Source organism: Podarcis bocagei (genome assembly GCF_964188305.1).
Source record: "Podarcis bocagei genome assembly, chromosome: 17".
Taxonomy (NCBI): Eukaryota; Metazoa; Chordata; class Lepidosauria; order Squamata; family Lacertidae; genus Podarcis; species Podarcis bocagei.
Window position 1 is genome coordinate 5391284 of NC_138143.1, and position 13940 is coordinate 5405223.

The following is a 13940-nucleotide window of genomic DNA, read 5'->3' on the forward strand; positions in this document are numbered from 1 at the left end:
GTTTGCAGCTTTGCAAAATCACCCATCATCATTAATTTTGCAAATTGTCGCTTGCTGATCACTTGAATGTAGGCACATAAAACAATTGAGTTGTTCAGAGGTCTTTCCTGTAGAACTGTGTTGAGCGACGTGGCTGTTCAGAGCCCCATCAGATGTGAAGAGGCCAGCAGTGCCCACTTCTCCTTGGGCTGTTGGGGGTGGAGGGAAGACTGCATCCTCTTGGCATCTGTCCCTTTCATTATTGCTCCTTCCCTTTCTCATTGTGTTTCCTGGCTTTGCTGCATGTATGTGCTGCCAAATTTATGCTAACTGAGCTTCAGCCAAAGGAATTAAAGGGGATTGTTAACTCACAATCACTCATTTGCCGTCATGTCGAGTAGGGCTGATGCATTTTGTGGTATTTTATTTGTAAAAAGAGAGTTCTCTTAAAATGTGTGTGTGTGTGTGTGTGTGTGTGTGTGTGTGTGTGTGTGTGTGTGTTGTACATGCCTGTCCTCTTTGCCTGAATGTTTGGTTTGGGTTTAAGGCAAGTTGGAAGTTTCGGTAGCAGGAAAAAGGAAATAATTTGCCTATGTATAACTTAGGTCAGCATTCATAACTGTTTTATTTTGATTCAGTACTTAGACCATAAAGGCAGAAGTAGGTTGAAACCTAGCCCAAGGCACATCTTACACTTTTACCCTCCTCTTAAACACAGAATCCTCTGTTGAGTTAGTGTTTTGTACTGTTGAGCTGAGTTTGCTGCATTTGTCCTTGAAGGAGGTTAGAGATCATCAGAAGCCTGGTACTGATATAAAGTGTTCTGAACTCAGCAAGTATTAAAATCATTTATTTTGACTTCCAGATGAGTGGCATCACTTGTTTGTTAAATCACACATCTTATTTCATGCTGTTATTGAAGATGTTAACACCCATTACTTCTATTAAGATGAAAATTATTAGTAGTCCTTGCAACTACTACAACTTGAAATATTGACTTCGTTCTTTGTGGTCCCACACTTCTTCTTCTTGTTACATTTATATCCCACCTTTCCTTCAAGGAATTTAAGGTGGCATATGTGGCTCTTCCCATCTCCATTTTATCTTTACATCAAAACCCTGTGAAGTCGGTTAGGCTGAGAGACAGTGACTGGCCCAAGGTCACCCAGTGAATTGCACAGCTAAGTGGGGATTTGAACCCTGATCTCTACGGTCCTAGTCCAGCATTCTACCTATAAAACCACTAGAGCTTTCTAGTTTCAGGACTGGTATTCTCATTCCTTCCCCTGTAGGGGTTCTACACTTGGTGCATGCTTTAGGATGGTGCCTCAAAGGATGAGTTGAGACGGATTGAGTGCCTTCCTACTCTGACCTCTTCTAACTACCATCTTAGCTGCAGCTATAGGATATCTAAAAGAAAGTCTCACTCTAAGGTTCTGTTGGAGAGCCTTTCCTCTACCTCCTGTCAGTAGTTGACATCTGGCAGGCACTGGACAGAATGTGAGGACACATGCACTTTGTTGTATGCCCTGCTTTTGAAAAAAGCGTTCCACCTTTTACAATTAATAAAAAATACTACATTAAAAGTATATCTATTTTAAAAGAAAAAAACATTACAAGTGTTAAAAATTAAAAATAAAAATGACTTCACGTGGTAGCAAAATATCATAAAATAGGTGCCAGGTACATTTCCTGGAGAAAAGCAAACTGCAACCAGGGTGCTGCCACTGAAAGTGTCCTCTCTCATGTTCCCACCCTGTCTTGTTTCACCATCCACCTAGTTTCAGATGCTGTATAGCACCTAGAAAAGCCCCACACACCCCAAAGAAGAACTTAACGAGCAGAAAAGTTGTTATAGAGTCAAGCAAACCTTTAGGTACCCCATTCCAAAACCAAACTGTATAGGGCTATGAAGGTTTGCACCAGTAATATACATTGTACTTGGGGAAAAGATTAGGACCAAATAGTGAGATGTGCTCTCATCCCCAGACACCAGTTAGCATCGTAACAACTATATTTTGAACTACAGCTTTTGGTCTTCAAAGACGACTCCTCACACAATGCATGACATTAATCTGTGTTGGAAATTACCAGAGCATGGATCGCTGTGGTTAGGATCTTTTAATGACACTAGAGGATCAGTGATCGCCCTCAAGCTCAAACCTGATCACTCAGGGATTACAGTCCTGTCTACAGTAAGACCAGCCCATCCTATACAAAAGACTGCCTACCAACCAAAAGCATCTCCACCTTGTCTGAATTGACTTCAGTTTATTGGCCCTCATCAAATATATTACCAAATCTAGACATTGGTTGAGCACTTCCACTGCTAGACCTGAACCTGATATAAAGGAAAGAGAAAACTGGATGTTGTCAGCATATGGATGTCACCAAATCAAAACCCCATATGAACTCATTTGTTAAAAAGCTTGGGGGACAAAATAGAATGCCGTGGGAACCCATAGTACAGATGGCATGGAGCCAAGCAGTAATTCCAAAGTACAAGCAACTCTCAATTTATGTGGGGGTTATGCTCCAGGGATAGCACACAAAGCCAAAATCGCACATGGTTCAAACATATTGGGTTCAATTGTGAGTGGGCTTGCCAAAGTCTTTTTTCTCTGGACACTTGTCCCCATCTTATTTTTTTAATTTACCAGGTGCATAAATCTGAATGCACACAAGTTAAATGCACATAGGTTGTGAGTTACCTATACCACCTTCTGCAATCAGATGTCAAAGTACCAATGAAACCAGCGCAGTTCCCCTAGTTTGCAATGCTGATAACCTATCTAGAATGATACCATGGTAAATGGTGTGAAAAGCTGGTGAGAGATATAGGAGAGTCTATAAGGTCACATTTCCTTTTCCCTCTCCCTCCATAGTTCATCCACCAAAATGACCGGCAACCTCTGTGTTAGAACAAAGCAGGACTGAAATAGACCTAGATAGTCTCATCCAGGAAACTGATTGCGCAGCAACCTATCACTCAAGCACTTGGGGTAGGAAGGGAATATTTGCAACTAGGTCTAGAGGGGAATTTTTCAGGATTAGTTGCAAAACTTCTTCATTTAGGTTGGTTGGAGAAGCCCTTCTTTGAAGGAAGTGTTGGTCCAGTCTCTTCCTGGCTTGATATTATGAGCCAAGAAAAGCAAAGGGTTAAGTATATAGGTTGTATGTCCAAGGACTCTGTCCAGCAGCTGAAATTCATCCAATGAAACAAGCTTACATGTGCTCTGGTTACCTTCCCTGGTGACCAAGTCAAGGCAAATGGGAGTGGTTTCTATTCTCAAAGTGGTGGTGGTGGTGATGATGATGATAATTTATATACCTCCCTTTATCAAAAGATTCCAGGATGGTGCACAATACCAGAAATGCACTACAAAACATCAACGATAAAAACATAATAAAAACATAGTAAAAAGCATACAGACAGCCTAATTGTAAAACAATCATATTAATAACACTCCTCTTTCCCTACACTTTTACAGGCCATAGATCATTTAACAGCCATAGGCCTGGGTAAAGAGAAATGCTTTTTCCTGGTGTCTAAAGACATATAATGATGTCATCAGGGGAGTCTTTCTGGGGAGAGCATTCCACAATCGGAGCCATCACAGAAAAGGCCCATTCTCTTGTTGCTGCCCTCCACAATTGGAGGGGGGGAGCTAGAGAAGGGCCTCAGATGACAGGCACCACAATGTGTCAGAATGAGCCTCCTGAGGATTTCTTCACATACCCCTGGCCAAGCTGGAGAAGGCCTTAGGGCACCAGAAGGACCTCCACTGGATGACACTGTGAGGATGCAGCAGTGTTGGAGAAATAATGTTTCTTTGCCATCACTGCCACTATTGAGTAAACCAAAGAAGGAGCTTTTACCTGAAATCGCGCAGACTTGCGGGGAGTCTTCTGCCATGTTCATTCAAATCAGCTTCCAAGCTGCGTCATAGCCTTCAGTTTTTTAGTATATCAGGGAGCCGGTCGGGTCCTGCTTAGTATATATAATCTGCAAGTGTGTAAAAACCAAAGGCATCTGGGAAAACTTTCTTTAATGTTTTTCTTACTTTACTGCTTCCCACGAAACAAATTTCTAGAAGCCTAGAATTTCTAGAAGCAGCACTTTTCATTCTTTTTGCTGACTATGGCTATAACCATTCATTGAGCAGTATCCAACGAAATACTGTAGGACTTCTAGTGGTGTATTTTATATTCCCCCTTCCTCTCCTCTTCCCATGCACTCCCTAAACCTGTTCTAGATTTCCTCACACGATCCAGAACAGAGGAAGGGGAGGGCATAGGTGTATGTGTGTAGGGGGAGAGGGGAGGGGAGGAGATTCCCTTCTGTTTCACAATGGGAAGACCTGTTAGTTGAAGTGCTTTGTTGGATATCACCCATTGCTTTTAATGTTTTAATGTATTTTAATCTTGTTTTTAAGTTGTATTAATTCAACTTGTTTTTATTATTGGTTGTTAGCCACCCTGAGCCCGGCCTTGGCTGGGGAGGGCGGGGTATAAATAAAATGTATTACTATTATTATTATTATTATTATTATTATTATTATTATTATCACTCATGTTTGGTGTCTCTCTCACTGTGTGTATAAAACAGCAGTGTGACCCATACTTGACCAACCTAGACCAGGAATAACAGCTACACCAAAACCAAGAAAGAGTCTTATGGAACCCGATATACTAACAAATTTGTTATGGCGTAAGTTTAATTAGATGCATGATAATGCTTACACAACATAATGTAGTGATTCTTTGTACATCTTTTCTTCATTTTAGGACAGGAAGCTGACCAAAGCTGAGCAGCAGAGGTTTAAAGAAGAAGCTGAGATGCTCAAGGGATTGCAACATCCTAACATTGTCCGATTTTATGATTCCTGGGAATCAACTGTTAAAGGAAAGAAGTGCATTGTATTGGTAACTGAGCTGATGACATCCGGAACACTGAAGACGTACGTTTTTTCTTTCACAAATTTGATATAGTGGTTTTTAAAAAATGTATATTCACACCTGCTGGGACTGCTTTCACCCACTCCCCATTATGTGGTTGTATTGTAGGCCAGCAACATCAAAGTTCAGACACTTGGCACCAGAGCTGCATTGTGGCATATATGGGATATATGTAAATATCTTGCTACCCATCTGCGGCATGGTGGTTTGCTGATTAATCTGTATGGTTGAAATCTGCTTCATGTCAGTACGGTGTACTAAACAGTGTTGAATCTGAATATGAGGCAATCAGAATCACAGACCTGTAAAGCCACAAGACTCATTGGTTGGCCTTGGGTAAACCCTTATATGATAGGTGGAATAAAGGAAACAAAAACTGAATGCAAATAAGCCTTTTAAAGTTCTATAGAAATTATAACCAGTGTAGTTAGCATTGATGGTTAAGTTTTCTTTGGGGTGGGATGGGGGTAGAAATAGGAGAGTGTACTGAGAAGTCTCTTGAGTCAGTGATCCATGGCAGCAGCGAAGATCAACTAAATTGCAAAATTGCTGCAATTAACTGATTTTTAGGGGTTACTGATTTCAAGCTGGCAGATCATATACGTTATGTGAGTTGGTTATAATCAGGAAAGAAAGAAAATGTGCTGGGATTTTTGTACTGGGGCTGAGAAAGCATTGCTGACTATGTAGAAATTCTGTGTAAAAGAATATTATGGAATACACAGTGTAACAAGAAAGATGGAATGTATGACTGAGGGATGGAAGCCTATTCTGTAATTTTGGTCTAGTCCTTCTCTAATTTCTACCACTGCTTTCCCACCCCCAGGTGTAGAAAACTGTTCAGCAAAAATTAAGGCCGTTAAGATAAATAAAAAATGTCAAATAACTTCATTTTTACATTGATGCTATTACTTGAATTTATAAGATCCCACCCCCAAGAGAGAACTTGTGAGATTACCTGTGTGAAATTTCAAACTTGTGTTGCGTCTCCCTTGTGAAAAGGCCTATAGCTCATCAATAAGTTACTGTATGTGATGTATAAACCAACGGGCCTTCTGTTAAGCGCCAAGAGAACTGAATGGCTCAGGATGTAACAATCAAAGACACAATTTGCAATAGAAGCAAAAACCAAGAATGCTGCTAATAGCTAGAGAACAAACGAAATAGAATCATGCTTAATAGACATCAAAGGCATGGAAGACATTTTCAATTGGCACTGAAAATGTCATAAAGTGGGTGCTTGTCAACTACGTATAGCTGGGCAGGGAATTCCAAACTCTAGGTGCCACAGCAGAAAAGGTCCTGACTTGAGTAGCCACCCACCTTCCTTCTGAGCTGGGGTAGGACTGAGGGGAGGGCCCTGAAAGCAGGGCCTGCAGATGATGATAATGCAGAGGTGGATTTACATGTGAGGGAGCAGATAGTTCACCAAAAACTCCAGTTTTTGTTTGTAAGCACAGATTTCTGCTTGTAAGCACTGTATTAATACAATAACATCTGCATGTCCAAATTAATAATTGGGCAGTCAAATGATGGATCACTTGAGATTTCCACAAGACAGTGGTGCCATAGGTCAGTGTCTGGTTGTTGGTGGTTCATGCCCATTCAGGGACAGCTGTGGACAGGATTCCTACATTACAGGAGGTTGGATTAAATGACCCTCGGGGTCCCTTCGGACTCTACAATTCTATGATTCTAAGGCCTACATATAGCACATTAGATGTGATTGTTATAAACAGTTGAGACAGGTTTCCTTGTAGTATGCTGACTCCCTCTTTATCTTTTGGTATTCTAACCCAGTGATTATTTTTCATTTATGGAACCCCTGCTCATGTTGTAATATCCTGCAGAACCCAAACATCACAAAAACTTATTAATATTATTGGAATATTACTCAGAATCACTGAAGTGTCAGTGTAAAATTCCACAAAAACTTGATTGAAAGCACTATGCAAGTGGATTAACTTGATGGTGTGGTTAACATCTGCGGTGTGGTGTTCTCTCTCATAGGTACTTAAAGCGTTTCAAAGTCATGAAGCCAAAGGTGTTAAGGAGCTGGTGCCGACAGATCTTGAAAGGGCTGCATTTTCTGCACACAAGGACTCCTCCTATCATCCACCGTGATTTGAAATGTGACAACATCTTCATCACGGGGCCCACTGGTTCAGTGAAGATTGGCGACCTGGGACTGGCCACCTTAATGCGCACATCGTTCGCTAAGAGTGTCATTGGTGAATATAGTGTGTTTGTGTACTCCACTGGAGAGCCACTTGTGGTGTGTCTCTCTTTGTCCTCAGTAGAGACTGGAATCTGCAATTGTATCCAAGCAGTGCTACTGCTATAGTGCATAAAGAGTTCAAGATCAGGCTTCCTAAAGTCTGCCTCTTGACTTGTTCCAGTGTAATGTTTCTGATCCACTGGAAGATTTTGACCATGAATGAAAAACATTTCTAACACACTGCAGTGTAATGGTTTTAGGTCCTAAATTCAGTACCCAAATTCTGCTGCCTCATAACTGAAATCTAGAGATTGAAGGGTGGACCCTAATACATAATAATACATACATTCAATGTAGAGATACATACATACATACATACATACATACATACATACATAATTACATACATACAATCTAGAGATTGAAGAATGGACCCTAATAATATATTATGGTTACTCATCTGCATGAATTCATTCATGGGCCATTTGCTAGGTTGAAGCCCCTTGGCTTGTTCACACAAATCAAAGGCAGCTAACAAAAGTTTGAATACATGTGAAACATAAATCCAAACAAATAACAAGACTAAGCACACTAATAACAGAGCCCTTAACCAGGATTCAATTGGCGTAGTCCCCAAAGGTCCGTACTGTGAAACATAGGAAGGAACATAGGAAACTGCCTTATACTGAGTCAGACCATTGTTCCATCTTGCTCAGTGTCGCTCAGTGGTAGTCGCTTTCCTGCATTTCAGAAAGAAATCTTTCCCAGTCATTCCTGGAGATACTAGGGATTGAAGCTAGGACCTTCTGCATTCATACCAGATGCTCTACCACTGAGCTTTGATCCTTCACCATAGATGGAGCCACCTGGGCCTTGCTATGTAGGGCATTCCAAAGTAAGGATGCCATGACTGAAAGAGTTCTGTTTCTGATACTTGCTCGTCAAATGCCTAATTCAAATGCTAGAGGTTCTGATAGAATAGAAGTATGATTGTTTCTTTTTATTTTCTTCTCCTTGGGGTTTTTCAGGAAGTCAGAATATGCAGAATTAGGGTGGACAGGTGGGATCTGCAGCAAATTTTGAATCTAGGCAGTCATATTGTCTTTTGGGATGTTCTATTCCATGTTTCTCCTGCAATTTTTTGGTCCCTCCTCCTAATGGTCAGTTAGCATTCCATGTCAACTGAGTACAGTATACTTGGTTGTTACTGAATTAATTTCACCTCCTCATATATTTTTGTTGTTAGGTTTTTTATTGTTTTCTAAACTTGCTGTTTTCCCATAGCTATTATCTCCCTCTTTTGTGTGAAATGCAGCAGTTTGGCTATCTAAGGATCCACATTCAGAGATTACGTTCACTATTTTGTATTGTTACAAAAGTTGGGTGCCTCTCTCTCTCTCTCTGCTGAGCAGTAGCAAGAGTCCATAGGATTCCAGGCACTCACCTAGGGTCTGTGTTCCTTTGGAGAATTGAGACACGGCAGAGACTGTCATAGCTTTAAAACATATCCACCTATTTACAGCTTCAGTCTGCATGGAGGGAGTCCAGATCTTACACCATGGTCATTTCAGGAGGGGCTTGTCCCCCACAGCAGTGCACCCATGGGATCTAAGGCATCTCTCCCAGCTGGCCTTCAGCCAGCCTGCCCAAGATGGATCCCCGTCTTTCTTCCTCCTTCTTCCTGGAACAGCTTGCTAAAGACTCCTTTTTCCTGTCACTTCAAACACACACCCCATCACCTTGGCGACATCTATCTCCCCAGGCCAATGGACCCCTCTCAGATAGCCCATCAACCCATTTTGCCATGTTAACAGATTAGCTCTTTGCCAGGCTTGCCAGGCTGGTTTGCATAAGCCAGTCCAGGGATTCCTTGTCTGGCAAAGTTCTGCAGCTTGTACTTTCATACATATCCCCGTTAATCAAAATCCTACCATTTATTAATTTCTAGGGTTTAGGGGGGTCCCCCCACCAAACCAAAACAGTATATGAGATACTACTGCATGGAAAGCAGCAGCACTTGCAAAATGCTTGTTGGTGGACTGCAGCAGTCCAGTCCAAAATGTGGGAAAACGTTGGCTTCTTTTTACTTTTTCTCCAGGAACTCCTGAATTTATGGCTCCTGAGATGTATGAAGAACATTATGATGAGTCTGTTGATGTCTATGCTTTTGGAATGTGTATGCTGGAGATGGCGACCTCTGAATACCCATATTCTGAATGCCAAAACGCAGCTCAAATCTACCGAAAAGTCACCAGTGTAGGTGTCAATGTAACTTCTTTGTTAGGGTAAACTTGTGTATTGGGAGCTTAAGGCAACTAAGCCAATTATTCAGAACTAATGCTAGTCCTGTTGCCCTGCAAAGCAGCTGCTAAACTTAGCCTGGACTTAACTAGACATTGCTGAGTTCTTTCTGGAGTGACTGATAGTTTCAGGTGTGTCATCTGCAGAAGAAGTTTAACTACTGTTTGGTGTTCAGATGGCACAATATGCAAGGGTAAGCTTGCTTATTTTAGGCCAAAAATTGAATGGATGGTTCCTTAACCAAACTTTGTCTATCTATTTATTTAATTTCTATACCACCCTTCACCTGAGAATCACAGGGCAGTTAACAATATTGAGCTGCATAAGTGTCAATCCCTGCATAATCTTTTCCTCCCAGCTTCATAGTCAGACTGGCAACTCAAATGATGTGTTCATTCAGACATCAAAAATAGCTTCCATGCATTTATTCTCTGGCTAATGTGTGTAGCTTGTTCTGTAGCTGTAATGAACTAGTTACACTGAAGGTCGGTGCATCCTGTGTGTGTGTGTGTGTGTGTGTGTGTGTCAGAAAACAGATCAGTGGAGAAGGATTTTGTGGAAGTATTTAATAGCAAAATCACAAGGATTCTGTCTGTCATTGCCAAAGGTGCTCCCTCAAGTTAGTTGCAGTTTTCACACTTTACCATATTATGGTATTTTCCCACTTGGCAATAAAGGTTGGCCAGGACTAGGTCAAAACACAATGGTGGGACAGAAGGAAAATCCAAATGATACTTTCTTTCTACTAATTAACATGGATGCAATTTATTGAGAAGTTGTCTTGTGCAAACTGTATTGTCATGAACAGGAGCTACTGTGCTTTTGCACAGCTGTTTATTTCTACAGTGCTCTGCTCTTCCTGGCGAATTGTGCCCTGTGGGCCTGAGCTCTCCTTTCCCACTCTGCTGCCTGTAATGGCATCCAAAAACCAAACATTTGAAGCAGCTGCTTCACTTTGTCTCATGGTAGGGGAGCTGCTTCTGGGTATTGCCTAATGTAGTTTTTTTATATGTACATTCAGAGTACAATATTATTTTAGCATACTAGCCAGAGTACTCAGATAGCTTTGATGATATTTATGTTTCTCCATGATGAAACTGATACTTTCCTTGATTGTACATTACATTATAATATCCAGGAGTTGAGGATACATCCTGGAAAAACACTTTAGAGGTATAGAAGACTAAGATTCTCAGCTTTGTGACAAAAACATTTTGCAGGACACTTGTGTGTTCTGTGTCCTCAAAGAAAGCAACATTGGGGTGTAGCTTATTCTTTATTAGGTTAAGTTCCATGCACAGGAGAGAAATGTTCTTATTTCTGGCTGTGAATGGCCAGATAAGGGTAAGAAGAGATTAGTCAAATGAATTAGAATGATTTTTGACCCCTTTCACAATCCATATTACATAAAGCCTGGATATCCAGCTTGATTTTGTTTAGAAAGCAAAAGCTGGGATTTTAAGAAAAGGAATAATGGCTGCAGTTTGCAAGTCAGTTGGGTGGTATTCACTGTGACTTATTTCCAAGTGAATGTCTTCAGGATAAGGGTTTATATGGTTAAGATCTACTGTACTAACTTAGGTTGCTTGGAAGAGCAGTTGGGGATTTTCCATAATTCTGTGTAGCAGCAATGGAGAGAACTCCTGCTGGATATTATCTATTAACATCACTTCTATTCATCACTTCTCTCCTAGGGCATTAAACCTGCCAGTTTTAACAAGGTTATTGATCCAGAAGTGAAAGAGATCATTGAAGGTTGCATTCGACAAAACAAATCTGAAAGGTGAGCAGGTCTATTTTATTGTGCTCTTCCTCACTCCAAGTTGTGCACCCTAAATTTAAGGGGTGGTCATTGTGAGTTTAACTAGGGAGTTGTTGGTACAGGCAACAAAAAACCTGATTAAGCAAAGCATTCCAGCTTTGCATAGTGCTTTTAAGCACCTGCATAATGCCTTTCAAAGTCAAAGAAAACTGGGAAGCTTTTACTGTTTCACTTTCTCTCCCCTCCCTGCAACAGCATGGTCTTGAGTGAAGGGAAATTAAGGTGTCTGCTTGATTTCCCCTGAAATACTGCTAAGTGCTTAAACTGTAAAACAGTGCCCACATGGTGCATATAGCAAGCTGTTGATGCAGTTCTGTCCCAGAGAAGCCTGTATCAGTCTTTAATTAGATCTTTAAAACTTTTTGTTTGGTATTTTTTTTGATGTGTCATAAATGCTGGCTGTCCAATTTTGTTGTTTTTAAATGCGGTTTGTCAATTTTTAAGCAATTGTTCTTGTTTGTAAATTTTGTTTGTTTTGTGTGTGCTGAATAGGTGAGTTATAAACTTATTGGATAAATAAATGTAATGCCTATCACAGAAGTCCCTCAGGGAAGTTTAATACGGGATGAAAGCACCCCACCAGTTGTCAGTTATACCACTGGTGTGGGCAGGGCCAGATTTAGGTTTGATGAGGCCCTAAGCTACTGATGGGGCCCTTTATATGTCCAGCTGTCCTTTGACAACAACAAATTGTCACTGTTTTTTGTGTTGAATATATGCTATATGGTAATTTATGGACCTAATAGGTCCATACACAACACAAAACACTGTTGCTGTATGTAAGTTTTTGTTTGTTTGTTTGTTTGTTTTGGAAATGTACATCCCATTCCCCCCCTTTAAATTTCCCAAGGGAGTGGGACCCTAAGATATAGCTTGTTTAGCTTATATGTAAATCCAGCACTGGGTGTGGGTATCATAAGACTCTCTGTGATTGCCCATTGTTTTGTTGCCAGGCTATCTATCAAAGACCTTTTGAATCATGCCTTCTTTGCTGAGGACACTGGACTTAGAGTGGAGCTGGCAGAGGATGATGATGGACTGAATTCCTCCCTGGCTTTGAGACTTTGGGTAGAGGATCCCAAGAAGCTGAAAGGCAAGCACAAAGATAATGAAGCCCTTGAGTTCAGCTTCAACCTGGAAACAGATGTCCCAGAGGAGGTGGCTTGTGAAATGGTATGTATTACCATTGCTTCCCTTACCTTTTTTCTTTCTGAGTTGGCAGCATCTCCAGACGCTTCTTATTTGCTTCATTCCAAACATGGGGTTTACTGCACCATTTTTTTTATTCCCACTTTTACACTTTCCTTTAGAGAGTGTTGCATTTTTATTCTTTATTTCTTTGCTACGCTTTTATGTTGCCCAGTCACTGATGCTCTCTGGGCAATTTATAAGAAGGATAAAACCATAAAACAAGACTATTGCCATGGGCAGCATAGGACCAAGTGTCTTCCATGGGGGTAAATCTTGACTTCTTTGTTGCACACAGTTCAAATATTTGGTTCACAAGGAGAAATATTTTTGCAACCCAGTCCTAAAGAGGATGACACAGAAGCAAATGTATAGGAATGTCTCCCTGAGAACTAGGCTAGAACTTTCTCCATGGAGCCACCATTTCTTAAAAAGAAACCGCACAGGAGCAAAGGGGTATACAACCCATCTCCATTCCATGGCCTTGATCCAAAACTCTCTCTCCACCCATCTTCCCAGCTTGTTTTCTTTTTTTTATTATTAAAAAATTATTGAAAATTTTCCATTTTAAAAAACCAAAAAGAAAAAACAAAAAGAAAAATTAAAAACATATACATTTTACCATCCTTATTTTCTATAACATATTTCCCTGACTTCCCCACACCTCCCCTTCTTATATTCCAATTCCAATTCAAATTATAAATTCAACAAGTTCTTATCCCCAATTTTTAACCTTTTTATATTTAGTTCATTTAAAAAAAACCCAACCAATTTTACCTTATAAACATCAAAATTTATACCTCAGTACTCATTCTTAAATCCTTTTTTTCTAAAGTCGACCCCAATTCCCTTCCACGAATTCCCCACTTTTCATACTGATAGCAAAACAGGATAAAAAGAAAAAGACAAATTATTATTATACACCCTTTGGATCCCCAAACCCCACCCCAGCCCCTTTCCCGGTTTCAATCCCCAACAAATGCCCATAAGTCTTGGTCTGCTTTCAGCCTGGAGATCTCACGTCCAAGGCCCTTAATTGTCTCTCAGTTCCTCTCTGCCGGTTTTTTTGATAGTCCTTAATATTAAACACCGAATCTCGGAGATGCTCTGACCCAATGGGGACAATGTTTCCTCCAGCCAGACCACCATACTCAAAAGTGGAGCCCAAATCTTGTTTCTTGCTCCTTTCAAATCCAAATGTCCCCAAAGCTCCAGCTTTCACCTTAATCAAATTTATAATCCTTGGGTCTTCAGATCTCCACATATAGAGATCTTTCCATTCTTCAGTCTCCAATTTAAACCAGATTTTCATCATCCAATTCTTATTTTCCTTTGTAGCCATCATGTCAGGACTCTGGCTCTCCTTTGTCATCTGCAACACCACATCTCCTCCTTCCTTTTCCTCAGAAACAACGTGTATCTCTTTCTCCACACTTTCAAAGTTCTCAAATTTCTCCTCTTGTCCAACTGCAT

At 40.6% G+C, this 13940-nt stretch overlaps 1 protein-coding gene across 25 annotated transcripts in view; it reads left to right on the top strand.

Annotated features, from left to right (window-relative positions):
* Positions 1–13940, top strand: part of WNK3 (WNK lysine deficient protein kinase 3) — a 92882-nt gene that overhangs the window by 29149 nt on the left and 49793 nt on the right. For all 25 annotated transcript variants that reach the window (XM_081175656.1, XM_081175647.1, XM_081175654.1 and 22 more), the window contains 5 exons: positions 4768–4940; positions 6949–7169; positions 9255–9412; positions 11152–11240; positions 12233–12452. In XM_081175656.1, the coding sequence (XP_081031782.1) occupies positions 4768–4940; positions 6949–7169; positions 9255–9412; positions 11152–11240; positions 12233–12452 (861 nt within the window). The remainder of the gene's footprint in view (positions 1–4767; positions 4941–6948; positions 7170–9254; positions 9413–11151; positions 11241–12232; positions 12453–13940) is intronic.